Here is a 22701-nt window from a genome sequence, read left to right on the forward strand (position 1 = left end):
TTTACAAAACCCCAAACCCACATTTTCTTCCTCCATTTGGTTTCTAGCCATGCAGACACTTTTGGTTTTCACTTGCAGAGCTTTTCAGATATCTGAATTTTAAATTTCTTAAAACTTTGTGTGAACATATAGCCTTTAACCTCCTTTACCCGATGAACCCGGCACTGGGTTCAACTGAGCTGTGTGTAAATTTGTCCTTTGGTTCATCATAATTTACTCAGGTCTGGTAACAGTCACAATGTCACTTACACTTAGGGGATGAATTATCTGAGGTCTTACCTATCCATAGAGACCAAGATCCTGCATATAGACATGGTAGTTGTGGAGCTATTCTTGATTCACTTTGGGTATGTCTGTCTAGGCGAACCACACCTTCCAGCACCCTAAGGCTTAAGAGGTTAAAGGCAGATATTTGAAAAGGTCTGCAAATAAAACCAAAAGTATCTGCATCGCCAGAAACCACTGGGAGGAAGAAAATATTTTTTTTCTTTGTAATTGTGGTGAACTGACCCTTTAATTCTATATCCATAAACTTTATTATTTTTATGAGAAATACAGTATATCAAAAAGTATTTAGTGTTTACCCAAAAAATGTATTCTTGGCAGAGTGAGACGGTATTTTGACCATCAACAAACACACAACTCTTTACAGAAACACAGACTTATTGTGTAATCTAAATAAGAAACCTTTACAAAAACCCGCTTTCTGCATGATGCATCAATAAAGTTAAGTTTAGCTCCACCGACTACACCCAACCTGAAACTCTCGTGTCTTTTTTCTGAGTAATAACCAGCACTCATGCTAAACCACAACACTTGAAACACTGCTTAATCTCACAGGAAAGAGAAGAACGTGAGAGACAGACAAAAGGATGGAAATAAAACAAATCAAAAGGGTGAAGAGAGGAACAGAAATAGAGAAAAGGTGACCCTACCGTCCTCTCCTCTGGTTCCAGTTAAACACAGACAGACGCAGCTTTGCTACATCAGCGCCGGCAGCAGCAGCAGCAGCAGGAGGCAGCGTGTGTGAATATGTAAACGTCAGTGAAAAACTGTATAACCTCCCCTCCTCTCTCCCTCTCTCTCTCTGCCCTGTGGAGCTCTCACTTCTGCTTTGCTTGTCAAATCCCTGCAGGATGTGTGTGTGTGTGTGTGTGTGTGCGTGTGTGTGTGTGTGTGTGTGTGTGTGTGTGTGTGTTGTTGTGTGTGTCAACATAAAACCACTTCCTGTGCTGCTGTAAAACTGAAACGAAGGAAGGGGAGGAGCCAAGGCTGGGACTTCCTTCCTTCACTTCTCACAATACAATGATCACAGTATCAAAAAATGTATGAAGTAAGTGTGTGTGTTTATGTGTGTGTGTGTGTGTGTGTGTGCGTCTCACCTTGTCCCCCTCTGTGTCCACTTCCATAGAGCGTGGTCTGAGCCTGATGGGCTGGTCTTTGAAGATGTCACCAAAGCCGAACCCTCGGACCTAGGGGAAGTGAAAACAGGTGAGATGACACAGAGCGAAACACTGAAATTTAACGCAACATTTCACCAAAAATCTGTGGTTTGAATTTCAAACACTGACCCCTGCTGGCCCTGAAAGTACGGAGTGTGCTTCGTGGGTGGCAGCAGCTGCAGTCAGCTTGAATCCACCACAGTTTCAGTGGGTTTAAATGTGACCTAGAGTCAACACTACTGCAGCATAATCCACTTCTCCACTGTGTATCTGCATGCTCATATTGTTCCCAAAATACGGCTGAATACACAGCTTCCATTTGGCCCTAGCGCTGTTAGCAGTCAGCTGCACTGTCGACCAACACCAGCCATATTTTTAGTCTGATAATCACAGTGATTTGGCATTTTGTTTCACTTCATTCATCCAAACAGTGACATTCTGTTCATGATAGCCTGTTTCTTGTTGGGAAGGAGTCGGGTTGTTTTGTTTTGTCCTGATCAATCAGGAGCGAGAGACGTAGCAGGAAACGGACTCTCAAACAATGCACTATCTTCGGGTCTGACAAGTGAAGCCAGAAGTGTCTTAAACTTGCATCATTTCTAATAGCCAGCAGGGGGCGACTCCTCTGGTTGAGAAAATGAGCCTACTTCTCACTTGATTTATTACCTCAGTAAACATTGTAAACATGAGTTTATGGTCTCAATCGCTAGTTTCAAGTCTTCTTCAATACAGCATGATGTTTATTTAGTAAATTATGGTCCCATTTAGAGTCAAATAGACCATAAAGCAGGGGATGCTTTAGGGCGTGGCTACCTTGTGATTGACAGGTCGCTACCACGGTGTTGTCCGGTCTGGGAGTTGTCCACATTTTCGTCTTAAAACTTTAACCCTCTCACAGTGTTTTCAGTTCATGAAAGTTAATTATAACCTTTTAGGTCGCCTGAAAATGTCTTATTCAGCGTTCGGTTGTACTTAGCTCCACCCTCTCGCGTCACTTCTGGTTGCAAAAAAAACTCAAGGCTTCCAAACCGTAGTCCACAAACCAATTGGTGACATCACGGTGACTATGTCCACTTCTTATATACAGTCTATGAGGACATCTCTAGTCTTAACCCCGCCCACTAAGCTCTGATTGTTCGGCTATTTCTCCAACTGGCAGAAATAGCAGCCAGTGAACTAATCTGAGATGTGGGCAGCAAAAAAAGGGGTTTGCTCAACCCACTCCATACCAACATACCGCTGTTTACTCAGTGTTGTTGCCAATATAAGGTGTAAGGGGCTGATCACACTGAGATGTATCGCTACAGGCACCGATACTTCAAAAACACCTTGGCAAAGTGCGTCAGACAAAAAAGCGTAATGTGCCTGAGGTGCAAAACTGTGGTCTCTTTCTGTCTCTCAAAGACAGTAGCCTATATGAAACTATCACGACATGAGATATTAATCCCCCCTTCTGTCTCATATACTCCGTAGCAGTCCAACAGCTAACTAGCTATCTAGCCCTATCACTATCACATCTACTGGCATCAAAACTGTGCTGAAAAGTTGAGGATATTTAAACTTTTATGCATGTCTAAAAACCACAAGAAAAACGTGACGTGTGGCACAAGAGAGGAGCGCACGACAGGCAATAAGAAAACAATGGGTTGTGTATTTAGGCAAAAATGTGTGCATTTGGGAAAATAATGAGCATACGAACGGATAGTAGAGAGGAGTGCATTAGGCTGCACAGATGGAGGAGTGGGTGAAGTTTCTATGGACATTTCAATATTTCTATTTTCACTGTGAAACTAAGACGTAACTGCTTTGAATCCAAGGTGACTGCTGCTGTTCTCTACCGTTCCAAGTCTACTGTGGTTAAGTGTTTGATACTCAAAACATAGATTTTAATATTATTCCTTCAAAACAAAGTCAACTTATCGTAAAAGTGCCTGCAGCATTAAAATAAATTGTGAAACTTTGCAATTTTATAGCACATATGACCTTGGCGAAGATGATTGGTAGCTAGTCTCACACCAGTAAGTGGTTTTGTTTTTCAGTTTTGTGCTGGAGAAACAGCGCCATCTTCCTGTTTTGTATCATAAAGAAACACTGTTCCAGCTAAATCTGACCTCATGTGAGACTCACAGTGTACGCCACGGGGCATTAACATTTCTGCAAACCTAAAATAGCTTCAGATCTTGGGCAGGATAACGCTTGTCTGATGATGGTCCTAAGACCAGCATGAAGAATTCCTTGTTTTGGTGTTTACACAAAATGCAGCGCAGAGGAAAGTAGAGGAGGACCGTCTCTTCTGTACTGAACATTATTGATTACCTTCTTGGGCTGGATTTCTCCTGACCCCGTTTCTGATCGACTGTCGCCTCCATCACTCTCACTGCCTGGACTGTCCTTACCTACACACACACACACACACAAACCCACAGAATAGAAAATACACATTAGCTTCAGCACTCCTGCAAAGGAAGATTTAGTAGATTCATTTTCATTATTTATAAGAAAATGTCATCTAACATCATCAAGTCATTAATATTACAACCAGAGCTACTGTAGTTGCTTATGTTTTATTTATATATATATGTGGGTGCCTTCCCGTCATCTGATTGGCTGAGACTCACTGGTGCGGTTGCTGCGCAGCTCCTCCTGCGAGGTGTCTAAGGAGGGCGTTTCCGACTCCGTCAGGATGACTTTGGTGAAATTGGAGGGAAACATTCCAGTCTTCCCATTTAGAAATCCCTCCCACCAGCCCTCCTCTACCTGAATACACACAACACAATGCACAACACGCAACACACAACTTTTTAAAAGGTGATATCAGAGTGGCAGCTGAGCTGACCAGAAGAGCACTAGACCTTTTTCATTTTGACTTGTCATAGCAGGAAAAGCACAGGTGAAACTAATTTAACAATGGCTCTGTTGAGGTCAAGTGTCCCAGTGAGCCATCACAGTGGGCAAGCAATCCATAACGAGCTCAACTAAATGTTATCAGTTACACCTGTGCTCCTCCTGCGATGACGAGTCAAAATGTGTGCTGTGAAAAAGGCCTCTTGGGCTGACAGGAAGTCATGAATAAGGACACTTCGGCATCAAAAGCATGTTATTTTTAACATGCTAATGATCATCCAGTTTCTGTGACTTGTATGCAGCCCCTGTGAATGTTGCTATCCTTAGTAGGCTTGATTACTATGATGGTGTCTTCACATGTCTCGCTTTAAATGTCAATCCGACAGCTGCATCCGATTCAGAACGTTGAACACTGCTGGAGTCCTCATTAATCACATCATTACAGTTCTTAGATCTTTGCTCTGGCTTTCTGAGAGTCAAAGTATTTACTTTAAAAGGTACAATGTGTAAGATCTGGTCTAAATAAAACTGCTATCTTGTAATCCTCACGTGTGGCGTCGGCCTATAGTTTGCATTAGCCATCTTTGTGTTTACTGTGCCACTAACCGGGTTCTGTACGGTCCGTGTACATTTTGATACGAGAAAACGAAACAAGAGAACAGCTTGTGTTTTTGTTTCGTCTTCACCGCCACTAGGAGACTACTTCACCGGGAGGAGAGGGGCGGCAGCTCCGGTGGAGACGGACCTTCAGTTAGCGGAGCTGTAGCAACACAAATTCAGCCAGCCCCAGGGGTTTCTGATCCCAGGGCATTGCCCCAGGTCCCCGGCAGATCAGCAAACTTTCTGTTGCCGCCGTTACACAGGTCAGACCCAGCGCTCCACCATCCCATGGAATAAAATATTAACAAGTATGTTTTCTTTAGTGTATAATCATACACTGGGCATGTCTGTAAAGGGGAGACTCGTGGGTACCCATAAAACCCATTTTCGGTCACATATCTTGAGGTTAGAGGTCAAGGGACCCCTTTGAAAATGGCCATGCCAGTTTTTCCTCGCCAAAATTTGGCATAAATTTGGAGCGTTACTTAGCCTCCTTCCCAAAATGCTAGCATGACATGGTTGGTACCAATGGATTCCTTAGGTTTTCTAGTTTCACTATCTAAGCTCTCAGCTCTAAAACTGAGCTGAAGGACAGTAAAGTCAGCCGAAGGCGGCAGCGCCCTCAAGGAGTGAAAGAGGTTAAAGAATTCGGATCAATATATGAACTTGTCAGTGCTCTCTGGTGGACAAACACTGTTTCTAAATTACAAAAAAAACACAACTTTGTCATCTCTTATCTTAAATCTGTGCTCTAAAGGTTTTTACCAACATATTTCATTATAAAACAAGTCATAAATGTGATAAAAAGACATCCGTTTGTGTGTTTTCTGGAGGCTGATTTCTGCCAACTGGCTTTTTTTATACTGGTTTATAATGAAATGAGTGAAATGTCATGAAATGGTTTATAATCCAGTAAGATGTGTCTTACCTCTGCTATGATCTCAATGACGTCTCCTATTTTCAACCCTAGCTCGTCTTCATGCTGAGGCATGTAGCTGAAAGCCGCTTTACACCTCCGCTTACGGATTTGATCTGCTGTATTACACACACACACACACACACACACACACACACACACACACACACAAAATATATATTAGGTTTACGTGTGACATAATTGGCTCCCGCTCTTATCCATAATCCATGACTTACAGTGAGCAGGTGTTCACTGACTTATTAAAAGCTTTCATGGCTGAAGACTGACACGCAGACCTTTGACCTTTCACAGTCCTACTAACCAGCTCCGACACCGAGCGCTTCCCACTGGCCTTTGCAGTTGTTTGTCTTACACTCATTAGCCTGCTCATTACTCTTGACTCATTCTACACCAGCCGGGGCATTAAGACGCAGCCCTGCGATTCCTCTTTTGTCCACAAGGTGTCACTCCTCGTGTTAAATGTCAGGGTGTGTATGCATGTACAGTATACTGTATGCAGTGGTGGAGGAAGTATTCAGATCCTATACTTAACTAGAAGTACTAACACCACATTGTTATAAACATTACAAAGAAAAGTCCTGCATTGAAAATGTTGTAAAAAAGTATGTAAGTATAATCAGGAAAATGTACTAAAATTATTAAAAGTCCCCTGTGACTGTGATACTATTTTATATTATATATTATATCTATAATGAAAATGGATGGCTCCTAGATGATAATCATACATTTAAACATCTTTTTTAATCACTTAGCCTATAAGATGTCAGAAAATACTAAAAAATATAGTTTCCCAGGGTCCAACGTCTTCAAATATCTTATTTTGTCTGACTAAAACCCAAAGATCGACAGTTACATATAGTACTGTAAAATAAAAATAAAAGAAAAAATAAAGAAAAAATAAAGAAAAAAAGAAAAAGAAAATATAGATATATATATACACAAAAAAAACAGAAAAACTGGAAATCCTCACATTTAAGAAGCTGGAATTAGGAAATATTTTACATTTTACATGAAAAACAACGATGATCAAAGTAGATACCAATTCATATTTTGTCAATCGACTATTGACGTTTCAGCTCTACTTGTACATTTTCACATTTTTGTGTGCAAAAATCTTAATTTGCAAAGTAACAGCTGATTGAAGAGGAGTAAAAGTTCAGTATTTCCCTCTGAAATGTAGTGGAGTAGAAGAATAAAATGGCCTGTATGGCTGCAACTAACGATTATTTTCATTGTTGATTAATCTGTTGATTATTTTCTCGATTAATCGATTAGTTGTTTGGTCTATAAAATGACAGAAAATAGTGAAAAATGTCGATCAGTGTTTCCCAAAGTCCAAGATGACGTCCTCAAACGTCTTGTTTTGTCCACAACTCACAACATATGTGTGTATATTGAATGAATGTAAGAGGAATGCTTGACCCAAATCCTTCCTCACACTAATAGGATCTATGTTTGAGACTGGAGACTTAAACCTGCGTAATGATTAACATGTATGGATGTGTTTGACAGTGTGTGTGTGACAGTGTGTGTGTGTGTGTGTGTGTGTGTGTGTGTGTGTGTGTGTGTGTGTGTGTGTGTGTGTGTGTGTGTGTGAGGTGAGCACCTTTCCTGCCCGGTCGTACGCTGGGGTCGGACACGGGGCTTGCCCGTCCGTTAGAAAGGTCAGATCTGATCATGCTGACCTGTCCTCCATCCCTCTTCCCCTCTTTCTTTATCTCCTACAACGAGAGAGAGGAGCAGGAGATGATTAGTGGATGAGGAAGAGGAGATGAGGAAGGAAATAAAGGAAGGTTCAAGTGAAAAAATGTAAGTTACAGAAACAGAAATGAAGCAAGAATGAGGCAAGACAGGACAGAAAAAATTAAAAAGAGTTGAACTTGACCCGTACATAATGACGAAAAGCACAAAACCACAAGGATGACAGTGGATCACGAATTTGACACAAAACAGGAAATCCCTTTTGTCAACTACATTTTAACTGAAACTAATGCACCACATGATGATTAATATCTGGCTTAGATACAATATAAGTCTGTGAATTAGTCTAGATGGCAGCTTTAACATAGAATAAGATGTCTTCCAAAGTTGTACTTGACTCATACAAAATAATAAATAGCATAAAAATAAAAAAATATGGTGCGGTTTACTGTGTAATTTTCTATTTAAAAGCACTTAATTGTCAATCATGACAATACATTTTCACTATCTATGACAAATTTGACTGTATTTTTGGAGAATTTTGACAAAATTATGAAACAACAAACCACAGTGGAGCAACAAATAACTAAAATAAGAAAGAAACTATAAGAAAAATTCATAATTTAAACAAATGGACGTGTTAAATTTCATAACCGAGCCGCCATCCAACCAAAGTACCTGAGGAACCGCCAGGTTGCACCTCTTATTGCCAAAGAAAGGAGCAATGTTTACTTGTAAAAATGGTAATATTGGATTAGGTTTGGAATATTGGACCACTAATATAGCATAGAAACAAAAGGTAATCTCACATCAAATGAAAATGCAATAATAAACTATATTTGTATTAATAAACCCACTTAATAATAGTATTAAAATCAGTACCCATATTTGCAGCATGCACATAATATACATCAATAAACACCGCAGCAGCACCAAAAATGTACTGAAGCATGTGACTACAATTGGACTAAAATGTTGGCGATCAAATTGTCGACAAACAAGTCTAAAACTCTGTAGATTTTGTCAAAAACGAACTCTTTATGTCATGAATTTGTAGTTATATGTTATATATTGCATGTCCTAATGCAAATATTTGTGCATATTTCTCATATTCTCATTTATTTTTTATTTTATTACGTTCTTATATTTCTTTACATGCTGTATATTGTGTTTATGTTGTAGCATTATGTACAAAATGTACATGTTATATACTCCTTTATTTCTATTTTCTTACAGTTCTTTATGTTTATATAAGAGCAACTGTAACGTCTGTGAATGAGTTGCATACAAACCTGAAGGTTAAACGTGCTTATGTATTCAATATTAAACTGTATCAATGTGTATGAGCCCCCCGGCTCTGCCCTGCACTGAGCTGCAGTATTAGATGTCAGTAACAAAGGTGAGCCTTCCTGTTTACCTGCAGACGATCAGCCAGAGCTCATGAAGCAAACACAAACACTCAAACAGAGTCCCCAGTCTCTCCCTCTCACTGCTGCAACCTTTCCCTCTCTGTCCACATGACTTTCACTTGCATAAAGAATCACAAGACAGCACGCGAAACTGATCAAGAGAACCGGCAAACAGACACAAGAACCAACAAGCCGGCGGATGGGACGACCACATCCAGGGAGACGTTCACACACAGAGAGAGAGACCCAGAAGAACCAGACATGACGGTTCACATCTCTCCACCACATTCATCATGACACTGTTTCATAAGCTCTGGCCCTGTGGCAAACGCAGCTCAGTGAGGCATACTGCTGTACTGACTCACAGACTCTAACCCCTCACACTCACCCTGGTTGTGTATGGCCTGGTGTGGCGTGAAAGCCTTAATGAGCCTCTGAGATCCAAAAATATCAACAAGAGAAGACGTTTCCTAGACAACAGCCAAAGCTCATCTTAGGCTAAGAGCCATTTTAGGAGCTACAAAGGTTAGAGACCGGACATGACGCTGAAGGAAGGATGATTTTTGTGTAAAAAAAAGCAAACTAATTTGGCACTCAGCAGAGAAAAGATCCACAACCTCCGTAGTGGAGAAGCCAATTAAATTCTGACATGTGGTGTGTGCACTCCTCTTCCAACAGGAAGTGATGGATTAGAACTTAAAAGCACAATGAATAGGATTTTCCCAAAACAAAAATAATCCTTCGCAATCATCACTTATCATCACTAACGAAACAAAACACCGGTCTCGAACACCAGTCTCCTGGTTAAAAGTTGCGTTTGTTCCGCCCACCATAAGCGGTCTTTCTCACTTTTTATTCTATGTCACTAGCATATTTACACAGATGCATTTACATTACAGTCGGTACAGATTACATGATGTACAAATAACACGCCAAAAGCCAGAAAAGGTGTTCTTATTGCACGCTAAATGCCTTGCTTGCGTGTTATCGTGTCATTCATACGCCTTTTCGTGCGAACAGGCTGGTATCTGCAGAGACCCTGCCCTCTGCCTGGATTTTCTTTTCTGGGTGTCAACCTCTATAAAAGCGTAGCCACCAAGTGCCAGATCGTAAGCGCGCATCGAAGAGGAAGCTACAAAAGTGGCGGACACAGCTCTGAAAAAAGACCTGCAAATACAGCGAAACACCTATGAAACACCAAACGGATATCTGGGGTTGGCACGACCACAGTCAGGGTACAGAAATTGTCCTCTAACACTCAACACAGAGAAAACTGCACTCATCAACATATTTTTTTTTGGCTTTCTACTCTCTATAAAAATATAGAACTGTATTTATAAATAAAGGAATAGGGAAGATTTTACTTTGGAAAAAGCCGGGCGAGCTGTTTCCTCCTACTTCCAGCCTTTATGCTACACTAAGCTAATCGTCTCTTGGCTGTAGCTTCAGCGCACAGACGCTGAAAAATTATGTTCCCATACAACTAAACTGCATTGTGCAATTATGTTTCGAGGGAAACGTATTTTGACGCAGATTACGTTTGTTTTTGTCACAAATACGTTTGTAGTCCACTTAAGGAGGAGGTCGTGGCGTTGGATGGGTCAAATAAACACAGGATTTTCACCCAGGAGACCACTGTTCGTGCCCAAAAGTCAACGTTCACTTATTTTAATTTCCGTCCGTAGCTTAATAACATAACAAACGTCATTTTAAGCCAATCTGTGATGTTTTTTTTACTAAACCTAACCAAGTAGTTTTGTTGCTTTTTTTGTTTTGTTTCAATTTACAACGTTAACCACGTGTTTAAAACGGCGACTGCAATCAGGGAGAAAATATGTTTCCCTCGAAACGTAATAGAGAATGCAGTTTAGTTGTATGGGAACATCATTTTGTGTTATGAGAGTGGTATCAATCTTCTCATCTTAGTTTTGGCAAGAAACACAGTAAGTGCAGTTAGTGTTTGTGTTTATTGGAGCATTTTCACTGAACCAATGAGACTGAACCAAAACTGGCAGATTTCTTGTTTTTTAATAACTGTTATTATTTCTGTCGACTGAGGTCAGGTCAGTCACACTGTTATCTTTCCGTGACATTTGGTGTTTGCATTTGTTAAGTAGGCTAATGCAGTGTTAATGTAGAACCAGGAAAATACACATTGATTCTGCAGTCAGAGTGCAGATGGACTGGCTTTAACTCGGCGTGCCTTCGTGTGCTGCAAAAACAGATACACACATTCATTCAGAAACTCACATGCACAGACACACTGGGAAAAAAAAAACACTTTTAACTTGGAGACAGCAGCCAACCTACGCAAAAACCCACAGCGGCCATTTGTTAGCCTACAGCTTTCCTTTTTTTTATGAGTGGGGGAGGTGGTGTTTACTAGCTGTTTGGCTTTATGCTTCATGAAAAGCAACATCAAATCTAAAATCCATCTGTTATCTATTAAAGCTGCTTGTTTTAAATAATTAATACATTTGAGTTTGGGAACCGGAGACTAATGACTGCATGATTTTGCAAAATGAAAATCAAGAACAAAGCAAACTGTGCTGTTCTTGGAGGCCTTTGTTACTACTTGGACCGCATTCATGCTCTACTGCAATTCCTCCTGTGGGGATATGGAGGTAACCCAGAGTTAGAGGAAACCCAGCTGAAAAGAGGAGAGGAAGACAACGTGATTCATCATATCTGAACAGGAAACACCTGCACAGTGTTAACTGCGGTGTTGGTTGTGTTTGTCTGTGTAATGTGTAAAAGCCTGACAGTAAGTATGTAGTTTACTCTGCGCTGCTTTTAATGCTAAACACCGCTTTGTGCATCCCCTCTCACCAGACCTCTGACCCCTTTTCCTCCCAGTTGCAGATAATGCAAAACAATGCAGTGTAACATCCCCTGTGTTAGCACTATAAAAGAATCAGTAACTCAGAGACATAGAGAGAGAGAGAGAAGAAGAAGTATGGGGAAGCACAGAGAGCTCTGCTTGTAAAAAATAATTGTGAAATGCAGAGGAACCATGACGCAAATTATTATTTCCCTCTTTTCATAAACCTCCTTGTTATTTCACAACTCTATTCGCTGGTCATACTGGCACAGAAAGAGAGCTGTTATAAAAGATATGTTAACATACACAGTGGGTTCAAATTAGACCTGAAACAATAAGAAACAGAATTCATCTGCAAGCATTTTGATCTTATTAGGCTATATGTAATGTCTTGTCCTTTATCTATAACCTGTTTCTGTAATAACGCTTTGACTGATTGATTGATAACTGATTTAAGGCTACAACTAACGTTTATTTTAATTGTTGATTAATCTGTCAATCATTTTTCTCTATTAATCGACTTTGTTTGTTCAATAAAATGTCAGAAAATATCAAATCAGTGTTTCCCGAAGCCCAAGATGACGTCCTCAAATGTCTTGTTTTGTCCACAACTCAAAGATATTCAGTTTACTGTCATAGAGGAGTAAAGAAACCAGAAAATATTCACATTTAAGGAGCTGGAATCAGAGAATTTTTACCTTTTTTTTCTTAAAAAATGACTCAAACCGATTAGTCGATTATCAAAATAGTTGCCGATTGATTTAATAGTTGACAACTAATCAATTAACCGTTGTAGATCGAAATTGATTGTCTTTTTTTGTAGCAAAAATGTCAAAGAATTTCCAGATCCGCGCTTCTCTCTGTTTTTGTTTTTACATATTTAATGTGTTTTATGTGTAACTATATTATCATTAAGTTTTAATTGGGCAAAGCAAGACATTTGAAGATGTTACCTTGGAGTATAATAGGTATTTTTCACTATTTTCTGACATTTTATAGACTAAGCGGTTAGCCAAATAAAAGAAATTTAAATGTATATAAATGTTATGCTCAACTAGGAATGACTCACTTCCATTACAAAAGCAGTTAAGTTGCATTCATCAAATAAAAAGAAGGTCAACTTCAGCATGTTTTTTGATAAAGTTTTCAATTTCTCAGACATCCGCAGTGACTTTACTTCTTAAACGTGACTAATGCAGCTGCTCTTCTGCACCATGAAGGACAATCAGAGCATGTGATTGTGATTTGTAACACCTGCTTATCTAATCCACAGAGTTCAGATGATTACAGCACTTCCCATAAACATGCACCCCAGGCGATGTTCAGACATTTTCATGGGGAGTTTTTTGGACTGTAGCAACTTTTTCATTGTTCTAAAGAACATCATTTATTAAGTATCACCCTTTTTATTGCGTCCGCACCGAAAGAACTAGGAACGATTTTAGCTCCTATTTCAGGGTCGGTACTTTCCCAGCACAAGAGGAACTGTGATTGACGTAGTTTATTAGTCAAACACATGAGCCAATTCATCACCGCCAACCGCCAAAAAAAAGTGTAAACGACAAACAACACAAACAACAACTCGTAATGGAAAAAAAAATGGAAGAAAAAAAACCGTAACAACGGGCCGACAGTGGCTTTACTGAGGCTTTACTGAGCATATATGCAACGGGGGAAATACAACGCGATTTTGACTCGTCAAAGCGTTGCTATACCAACAGCCGGCCGGCTTACACCTTTTCTGGCAAAAAGTCTGGCGACCACTATGTGTGTTCCGCCATCTAGCGGCGCCACCATTACCGCGGTTGCAAGTCGTAGTGACTCTACGGTCTGCTAAACGTGTTAACTGGGGACTTTCAGCCGAAAGGGTCCGTGGTTGTTCGTAGTAACTTACGTAAATGTTCCGCGTAAATAATAAACACAGATGTATTTAAAAATGATTAAAGAAAAAGTTTGTGATGCCGAGCAAATGTTTACTTTGTCGTCATTAGGTTGCCCTAGTTAGAGCGTTATATATTTGCACAATAACGCCACCGTTGGTTGATTGAGTTCATTTATTCTGTGGGACCACCGCAGCCCCTAGACAACGTCTTCAGTCCACTAACATTAGCTACGCTAGCTACACGGTGTTAACTTAGCTGACGTTACTTGTTTCACCATTTTAACTAACGTTAGGCAGCTGAGAACTGCTCAGGTTCTTCCTGTACTCCTAGACATCGTTGTCAAAAGTAACGTTACATAGAAAGTAGAGGTATAGGGAAAAAATTGTACACTTCTTAGGGACAGCTTGGATTCAAACTTGTCTGTATTGTAGGAAGACGCCACCGCCGTAACGGCGACTTGTTTACTTCCGGTACTTCCCCGGATTTGTGTATTGGCGGTGCGAATGCAAACGGGAAAAAAAAGCCCTTGAAGATATGTAGTCTCCAGAACTGTTCGAAAATGCCTATTGATGAATCCATTAACTTAGAATATTCAGCCCTAATGTTGTGTTGTATACTGTTTTGTAAGGCAGCGATATTAGAGGTCCTTGTTGTTGAGAAACAGCAGCTGATTGTGTTTCTAAATGCACCCTGCAGAGTTTAACAGATATGGTTAATGTCAAGAACTGAGCGTTTCCCCAGAGAGCAATTTGGTTTTTAGATACAAATCTGTTAGTTGATAACAGCTCCAGGCTTTTGACAGCTCGTGATATCTGTAACATCGGTTGCTTTGCTAAATTAACCGTCCAGGCAACTATCAGCGGTTTGTTAACCTGAGTTGACCCTGAAATTACAACTCTCAAAAACACCTTTCAAACTGTCTTTTACTGAACAACTTAATTCAGTGACCTGCTTCACCTTAATAATCTCAGACGTGCTGGTTGTCAGCCATGACGGCACCAGACGGGGGGTTGCTCGCATACCATCACTTCCTGTCCCCCTTTTAAACCTGCCTGTCCACATCCCCCGCTTCCTACGCACACACACACACACACACACACACACACACACACGCACACACACACACACGCACACACACACACACGCACGCACACATTCATCGGCATTGCAAAGCTTAATGTCACTGATTCCCATAACTGCAGTCTTGTGACAGACCAGTCTGGTATTACTGCATTACTCACAGCCCTTCTCTGTCTCACACACACACACACACACACACACACACACACACATGAACACGCACATTCACTCAAACACCACCAGTGGGACTTCACAGGCCCATTGTCCGGCTCCCTGACAGTGAATGAGAGCTGTGACATTCAGTCAGCACAAATAAAGCCGGGCTACACGGCCAACCACCTGACAACAGACTGACTTCTTCGGCAGCGCTGTCAAAATGTGAACGCTATTCTCTTTCACTTGGCTTGTGGCACTTCTCTACTTCCCCTCATGTTACAAGTGAACTAGATAGTTCCCTCTTCTCATTACCGCAAGCACACTGTTTTACTATGCGTACACTCACACCTACATGTCTATTTTGTGCCACCGGCAGACTGGAAGAGAATTGGAAATCTCGCCCCCACTGCCCACAGATACATTGTCGTTTTATCTGCCGGTTATTTCTTAATTAACCAGTAATCGTTCAGTCTATAAAAACATAATAAAATGGAGCAAATTATCCATGACATGTCCCCAGAGCCCAATGCGACGTCTTCAAATGTCTTGTTTTGTCCGATCAATCATCCAAAACCCCAAAGATATTCAGATTTCTATCAAAGAAGATCAAGAAAAAAACAGCATTTACATTAGAGAGGCTGGAACAACTGATTGTTTTGGGCATTTTTGCTTAAATAATGACTTAAAGGTACAGTGTGTAGGATTTAGTGGCATGTAGTGGTGTGGTTGCAGATCGCAACCAACTGAATACTGCTCCACTCACTCCTCCCTTTCCAAGACTGCGGTAACGTGAGCCGCCGAGTGCAAAACCGTGGTAACGCCGTTCACCTCGCTCAGAGGCCATCCTTACCATAATAACACTTCTTTAGGAGCAACGGAAGTCAGACTGCTGGTGGCGGAACCACGGTTTTGCACTCTGTGGCTCACGTTTCATAAGCGTGTCTGAGGCTGTCTCTAGAGCCAGTGTTTGGTTTGTCCATTCTGGGCTACTGTAGAAACATGGCGGAGCAACATGACGGACTCCATAAAGAAGACCCGCTCCCTGTGTAGATATAAAAGGCTCATTCTAATATAACAAAAACACAAAGATTCTTAGTTTCAGGCGATTATACACTAATGAAAACATAGTTATCAATATTACAGTCACGGTGACACAGGTCACATAAAAACGCGAAAGGCTGTCGCTAGAGCCAGTCTTTGGTTTGTCCATTCTGGGCTACTGTAGAAAATACATGGTAGTGCAACATGGCGGACTCCGTGAAGAAGACCCACTCCCCGTGTTGATATGAAGTAACCTTGCACGGCAGCTGGATCCTCGCGATGCACGAGATCACATGAGAATCGCAGGATCAAATGTCACACGAAAATCCATCTCGTCAAACTTCAAGTAATGTGTTTGTGTCCGGCCTGCCAGCGACCGGACCAATCAGTGTCCTGTGAGGAGATACTGGCAGCTATGGGTGTGGTTTAGGTGTGTGAGTCCCAGTGAGACCATACATAGCGTGAGACAACACAGAGAGGCAACTGTTTGTTCTAAACAACAATGGCGGCTCCTGAAGAGGTCAGCGTAGATGCTGCATTAGCATCAGTTATATCAGAACTGGAGAGGATTTCCTCATCGAAAGAAGAGCAAAGAACGAGACTTCGCCTTCAGTTAACTTCACGGTCGTTCAACAGATGATTCATCTAATCACCTGCCAAGTATATTTTTGAAAGTGCCTGCCCTTTTCCAAACAGTTTCCAATGACGGCCTCTCAGATGGTTCTGTGGAACAAACCATCATGATATTCCATTTCTGCTAATAGATCCCCCTAAATGCTACACACTGGCCCACCCTTTAAACTATGAATTCTCATTTTACCTCTGATTTGTACAGCAGAGAATTTCATTAACGTTTACATCGCTGCAGTTTCGGAATTCATATAAACTACCCATGTTTACTCCGAGTGTTTACAGCCTTATGTTTTCTGCGTTCTCACTCACTTGTCACTGTGGCTGTAAGGGTGTAGTCACAGTTTTAGCAAAACAGCTTGGTGTACGAAAGACGGAAAAAGTAAAGTTGGAGGGGAGAGAAAGAAGAAGTCGTGAGATGTGCTGAATTAACAAGTCCGCCACCCATTTTTAGTTTTATCCTTATTAGTGTTGCTAGACACTGCCAGCTAAGGATAGACTTCCAATGTACTAACTCTAACCCTTCAAGGAGACAGTACACTTCATCAGAAGTGCTTGTCAAACTTCTGAAACCCCCTCCCCACAGACATTTCCAACTTCGGAATTGCGGGGGCTGCATTCGACAATTTCTGTATCCGACATTCACATCCACTTCTGGCAGTGGAACCTTAATCTACGGTGGAATCCTGACCACAAACTCAACCTTAACGTAACTTTATCTCTTTGTCTGATTGAAATATAATCCTCATTTCCACCTTAAACTCTCACACTTTACAGAGAAAAGTGTGAAAAGATGTCTCTCACCTGCGAATGGGGCGAGAGTGTGAAAGCGCACACAAACACCCCGAGCACAACCATACTGCAGTGACACACTGGAAACTGCATGTTTACTCTGCTGCTATTTATGGAGGGCCTCTTGTGGGTTTATGGAGCGTGTAAGAGACTGAGAATGAGGAGATAAAATACATTGTGATTACTCACCCTGACAAAGTTATCCGGGAACAGGCCCCTGCGTCCCCCCAGCTCGCCCTCCCACCATCCGCCATCGTCCCGCCGTATGTTCAGGATGATGTCGCCCACCGTCAGGTTCAACTCATCGTCCTGCTGGGCCTCATAGTCGAACTCCACCACGGCCTCCACTGGGAGGAAAAGAAAGAGAGAGTAAGTAAACTGCAATAAAAAAGGTCAAGAAAGTGCAGAGGTGTCACATTGTTCTATATTTACACAGTGGTTTTCATTGTGATGATTCTGCTGCTTTTATTTATTGATTCAAAACCGAGAGTGAAAGACAAACACACAACAATGGAATTTTGCACTGAAATGCAAATTTACTGGCATGTAACGCCGCAGAGATAAATTAAACTTGAATTAATTCCTCTTTGGTGCAGCATTGATTCTGATGAGTGTTTCATTTCCTCAAAAAAATGGCCAACTCTCAAATGCACACAAACAAATATAGACCAGAAAACGCCTCGGGGGGGGGGAGGCGGAATTACCTGTGCTCACACATAACTCGAATGGTAAATTCTGCTGCTCAGAGTATCGCTTTCAAACAGGAAAACTGTTTTCACTCACTAATTAAAAGGTGCCATGTGGAGTGAAAGTCATGTTTACATTCAGTGTCTCTCACCGACAATGAGACTATCCTCTCAAGGAGAATGAAAGAATCAGTGGCTTATAGTGTTTATTATTGAAACCGTGACGACAAAGCTCCCGTAACCTTAACAAAGTAGTCATTTAAACCCAAATCACAATGTTTCCTGTGCCTAAACCTAACCAAACCTTTACCGTAGTTCAACAGTGATTTGCAATGCTTATGGAGAGAGCATCAAATCAGAAAACTATGTGTAGTATTCTAGATGGTATGGATATATTTTGTCGTTCTGTTTGGAGAACTTGTTGCATAAAACACTATTTTTTAAAACATAAAATCATCATCAATACATCTATGTTTGCTAACTTGAAATCTTCTATTTCCTAGCCTTTGTTGGCACATTGCTGCACTTCTTATTTTGTTACCACCACAAACTCTCGATCAGCGGACGTGAAACTGAAGGCATGACTGGGTATCTTGTTGGGCGTATAAAGTGCAAATGCATCTGTGAGAGCATAAAAAATACAAGTGCATACAAGCAAAATGCTACACTGTGTTAGTAGTGGTCAAAAACTCCACGAATACCTTTAATTACAGCTACTTGCTGTTCTTTCAATCGGTATCCAACCTACTGTCAGTGAAACCGAATACTTCCTGCAGATGACTTGCATTAAAAGGTCATGGTTCATGATTTATTTCATTGTGACGTGTTCCAGTAATACAAGACAGAAATTCTGGCTTCAGAACCACTTTAAACCAGAAATGTGCTCATAGGTTTGTTGGAAATCAGTCATTCAGCATGAAAAAAGCATAAAAAAACGACTAATAGACTAAAGAAATCTTAGTCGACTGAGACCAAAACGACCGATTGGTCGACTAATCGACTAAGAAGGGACAGACCTAAAAATATGCAATAAAATAAACAATATAAATAAACATCTTGACATTTGTTGTGCTAATTATTGATATATAAGGTACTGATGAAATTTATTAAATGTGAAGGAGTATATGGTATAACTGTATAACTACATGGTTGCTGCACAAAGCTGTAAACAAGGTAGACAGAAACGTAAATGTAGTCTGTCATGTCAAATCTACCAGGACAGAGAGGGATTATACGCTTTATGAGCCGCTGGAAGGTTTTCAGTGTAAAATATCTGTGCAGAAGTGTTGAGTTTCATTAACAGTAGCTTAACACCAATCAATAAAATGACAAAGTAGTTGTTAATAAGAATGAAAACAGTATTTCTTTGCTGTGGAAATGTAAATTATGCTGAATTTACTTACTGAAATTTGGCAAAAGAAAATATCTCTAAACATCACACAAACTTGTACATTCACACGCACACACAAGAAAAACTTGTGACCACTTGTGCAGCTGCTAATACTTGTAAAAATGTACTGAATGTGTCATATCATATATAGCTTTCTTAACTCTAACCTCTCACACACATACACACACACACACATACTAGCCGCCGAGGCCTGATCCTTGTCTAAACTGTGTGGGCAGCTAAAGGGGGGGCAGACGGGGGAGTTTCGGGGGTGTGGTAACCATGGGAACAACAGCATAAAAGGGGTAGCTATGACTCAGACACACTGGTGGCTTCCTCCCCAAAAACATCTCTCATTCACTCCCATGCGTATAGTATAACATGCACAAACACACAAGTGTACCAACAGGCGAACACCAAACATGAGGACACTGGTCAGAATCGGCCACAAGACCACACTTCTTGTGAAAGCAGTTGTGTTAAAGGCAAAGGTCAGAGGGCGTCGATGAGAGTTTATTTCACAGTAAAGAAGGAAGACGACTTCCATAAGACATCAATATTAAGCAGACGAAAGCACTTGATCGTAGACGAAGTTGTCCTGGTGCACAGATGGGAGTATATGATTCTGGCGTGAGATAACTAAAGAGAGATTAGCCGCAGATGAGACAGCGACGTGGCACAAATAGCATTTTCCTTTCTTGCTCTCAGTTGTTTCTGGGGGAAGTGGCACACACCACATAGTGGAAGTGGAAGGTTCTTCAGTAAGGAGAAGTGAATTGATAGCTTGTGGCAGTTGTCTTGTAAACCGCATTACAGTACATCTGAGTGGCAGAACGGGACAACACACTGCAGTCCACCCACCCATTCACGTCAGTCAACGACACGCACACTACCGGAGGAGACGACAGCTTGTGGCTCCGCACATCACTGAGTGCAAAGACGGGTGCAAGTTAAAAGTGACACAAAGTTAACGCCAGATAGGCTCTAGAGTGGAGCTTAGTCTGGTGTGAAGCTGTGCAGAAAGAGTGGATCTGAGCCTTGCAGTAGATATAAGCAAACAGCCTTCATTTTTTATATGATGTACAACACGGCGTGATGGAAAAGATGCTGACACACAATGCCCCAAGAACATTTTACAGCAAAGTAATAATGTAATACTCTGCAAAGCAATATGACAGTCATGGCAAACTCATTCTTACTAAAAGCCAGTTAAGGTGCATTAATTAATTGATAAATGAGCAAGTAATAGTTTTACATTAAAGCTACTATGAGGAACTTTCATTTTGTCTCGATTTTGGTGGAATGTATATTTAATATTTATATTATGATATTTTTATATTATGATTTATATTATGAATTATATTAATTAATTTATTCACATGTATTATTATTATTATTATTATTATTATTATTATTGTTTCATTTTAATTTTTTGCTTTTTTTTATTATATTATTAATTATAAATATATATATTTATATTTGTTTATTTTTAGACACAGTTAAACTCATGATTCAAAAGAATAACTATGTAGAAATAGCCAACCTTTTTGCGGGTGGTGTCGTTTACTTATGTAGGTCATATAGAGGCATCAGTACCAAATTGAGACTTTCATAACCAGTTAAAAATCCCTCATAGTAATGTTGATATTCTATATTTGTCTTATTGTCAACTAATCCCAAGACCAAAACCATCAGTGAATTTATTCTATAATCAACTATTGTCTGTGTATCCAAAGCCTGATATATCTTATACCTCCATTCTTGTCCAAAAACTATGTAGAAACCCATCAGTGAGCCACACTGTTGAAGTGGGTGACATGTTCCCTCATTACCATGAACACACACGCCGTAGTTTATTTTGACTCAATCCCATATGCACTGTCCTGCTGCTGTAAATACTCACTCAAGCCCCAGATTCACAGCTGAAATTAGCTCACAACAAATACATTATTTACTCATGTTTGAGTAACTTTTGCAAAAATTAGCATTTGGTTCCTCAGTAAAGGGTACATAAATTGAGCCCATACAATACCATTGCTTGACGTGGGATACATAAGCACCGTGTGTAGAGATCCGATCACAAGGCGTGCAGAATCAAGATAACAACAATGTTTATTAAATACCAGAAAAGGCCCATGATGATATAACATGTCCATATACAGACTGCATGTTAATATTCAGTGTAAATGGAGTAACAGTGACAAACCAACAGAGAATAGACCCGTAGGCTACAGCTCTAAGAAGCAAATTAGCCTCTTTTAGCTCATTGTTGTGATTTTATGGCCTGCTCATTTACTGTAGCTATATGGATCAGTCTCATTGGCTTTAATATACCTCAAAGTATGTGTTTCCAGCAATAAAGAGCTCAGATAAACTCACTGTATGGTACCTGCAGCACCAGACGATAAAGTGAATGATTAGCTGGTGAAGAAAGTTGAATATTTAGCAGCTAAAATAAGTTTGAAACAGGTTTAGGTTTAGTTTCAGGTGATTATACACTAATGAAAACATAGTTATGAATATTATATTCAATTTCTGCTAATAGATCGCCCTAAATTCTACACAGTGTTCCTTTAAACACTCCATGTTGGTGGTAATACATTGCTTTTGTGTGAAAGGGGCTAAAAATGACAGACAGGAGGCCTTGAGAGGACAAGAGACCGATTATCTGAAAGTCTGCAGACAAAACAAAACTCCCACTCAAGTGGTCGCATACAGGAACTGAGATGGACCTGCGGCGTCCCCTGAACAGCTGCAGTCAGTTTAGATAAGAGGAAACTACACATACAAACACACTGAACTCTGCAAAGCCATGCTGACATTTCACTGGTTTACAGCAGACCTGTGTTTAGTTGTGGGCTTGTCTCAGTGCTGTCGCTGATGATGTCAAGAGCAGCTGCGTTTTTTCTGTCTGTAAAACATTCGCGCTGGACCGAAGCCCACTGGGAGTCAAAGCCACCCACTCCAACTGTGGATCAGATCACAGACTTCAGCAAATTCTCCCACATTAAAGGGAAAATTCCAACTATTCCCTGCTCAACTCATCAGTATGTTGCAAGTTACTTTGTGACAAAGTGTTTGTAGCCTACTCCCTCAACCTGCATTGAATATTTCTAGTTTCCAGCACTCCCTTTTCCCATCCCCCAGATAGGAACTTGGTGCATTCATCTTTTCAATGTAGGTGGAGAGAGACAGCGACAACAACAGCGACAGCAAAAGCAAGAGTTTTTCAGTTCCGGCTGAGAAAAGTGAGTTTTGGTCACATTGCATTGCTTTCTGTTAAGATTAA

The 22701-nt window shown here is 40.6% G+C and overlaps 1 protein-coding gene across 3 annotated transcripts in view; it reads right to left on the reverse strand.

Annotated features, from left to right (window-relative positions):
• sh3kbp1 (SH3-domain kinase binding protein 1) overlaps positions 1-22701 on the reverse strand; it is a 38489-nt gene that overhangs the window by 13465 nt on the left and 2323 nt on the right. For 2 of the 3 annotated variants that reach the window (XM_074622694.1, XM_074622692.1), the window contains exons 2-7: positions 17526-17683; positions 7430-7544; positions 5815-5921; positions 4061-4199; positions 3759-3838; positions 1383-1472 (exon numbers count right to left, since the gene is read on the reverse strand). In XM_074622694.1, coding sequence (XP_074478795.1) covers positions 1383-1472; positions 3759-3838; positions 4061-4199; positions 5815-5921; positions 7430-7544; positions 17526-17683 — 689 coding nt within the window. The remainder of the gene's footprint in view (positions 1-1382; positions 1473-3758; positions 3839-4060; positions 4200-5814; positions 5922-7429; positions 7545-17525; positions 17684-22701) is intronic. The other variant, XM_074622693.1, reaches the window with a different exon arrangement.

Source organism: Sebastes fasciatus, chromosome 21 (genome assembly GCF_043250625.1).
Source record: "Sebastes fasciatus isolate fSebFas1 chromosome 21, fSebFas1.pri, whole genome shotgun sequence".
NCBI classification, from domain to species: Eukaryota; Metazoa; Chordata; class Actinopteri; order Perciformes; family Sebastidae; genus Sebastes; species Sebastes fasciatus.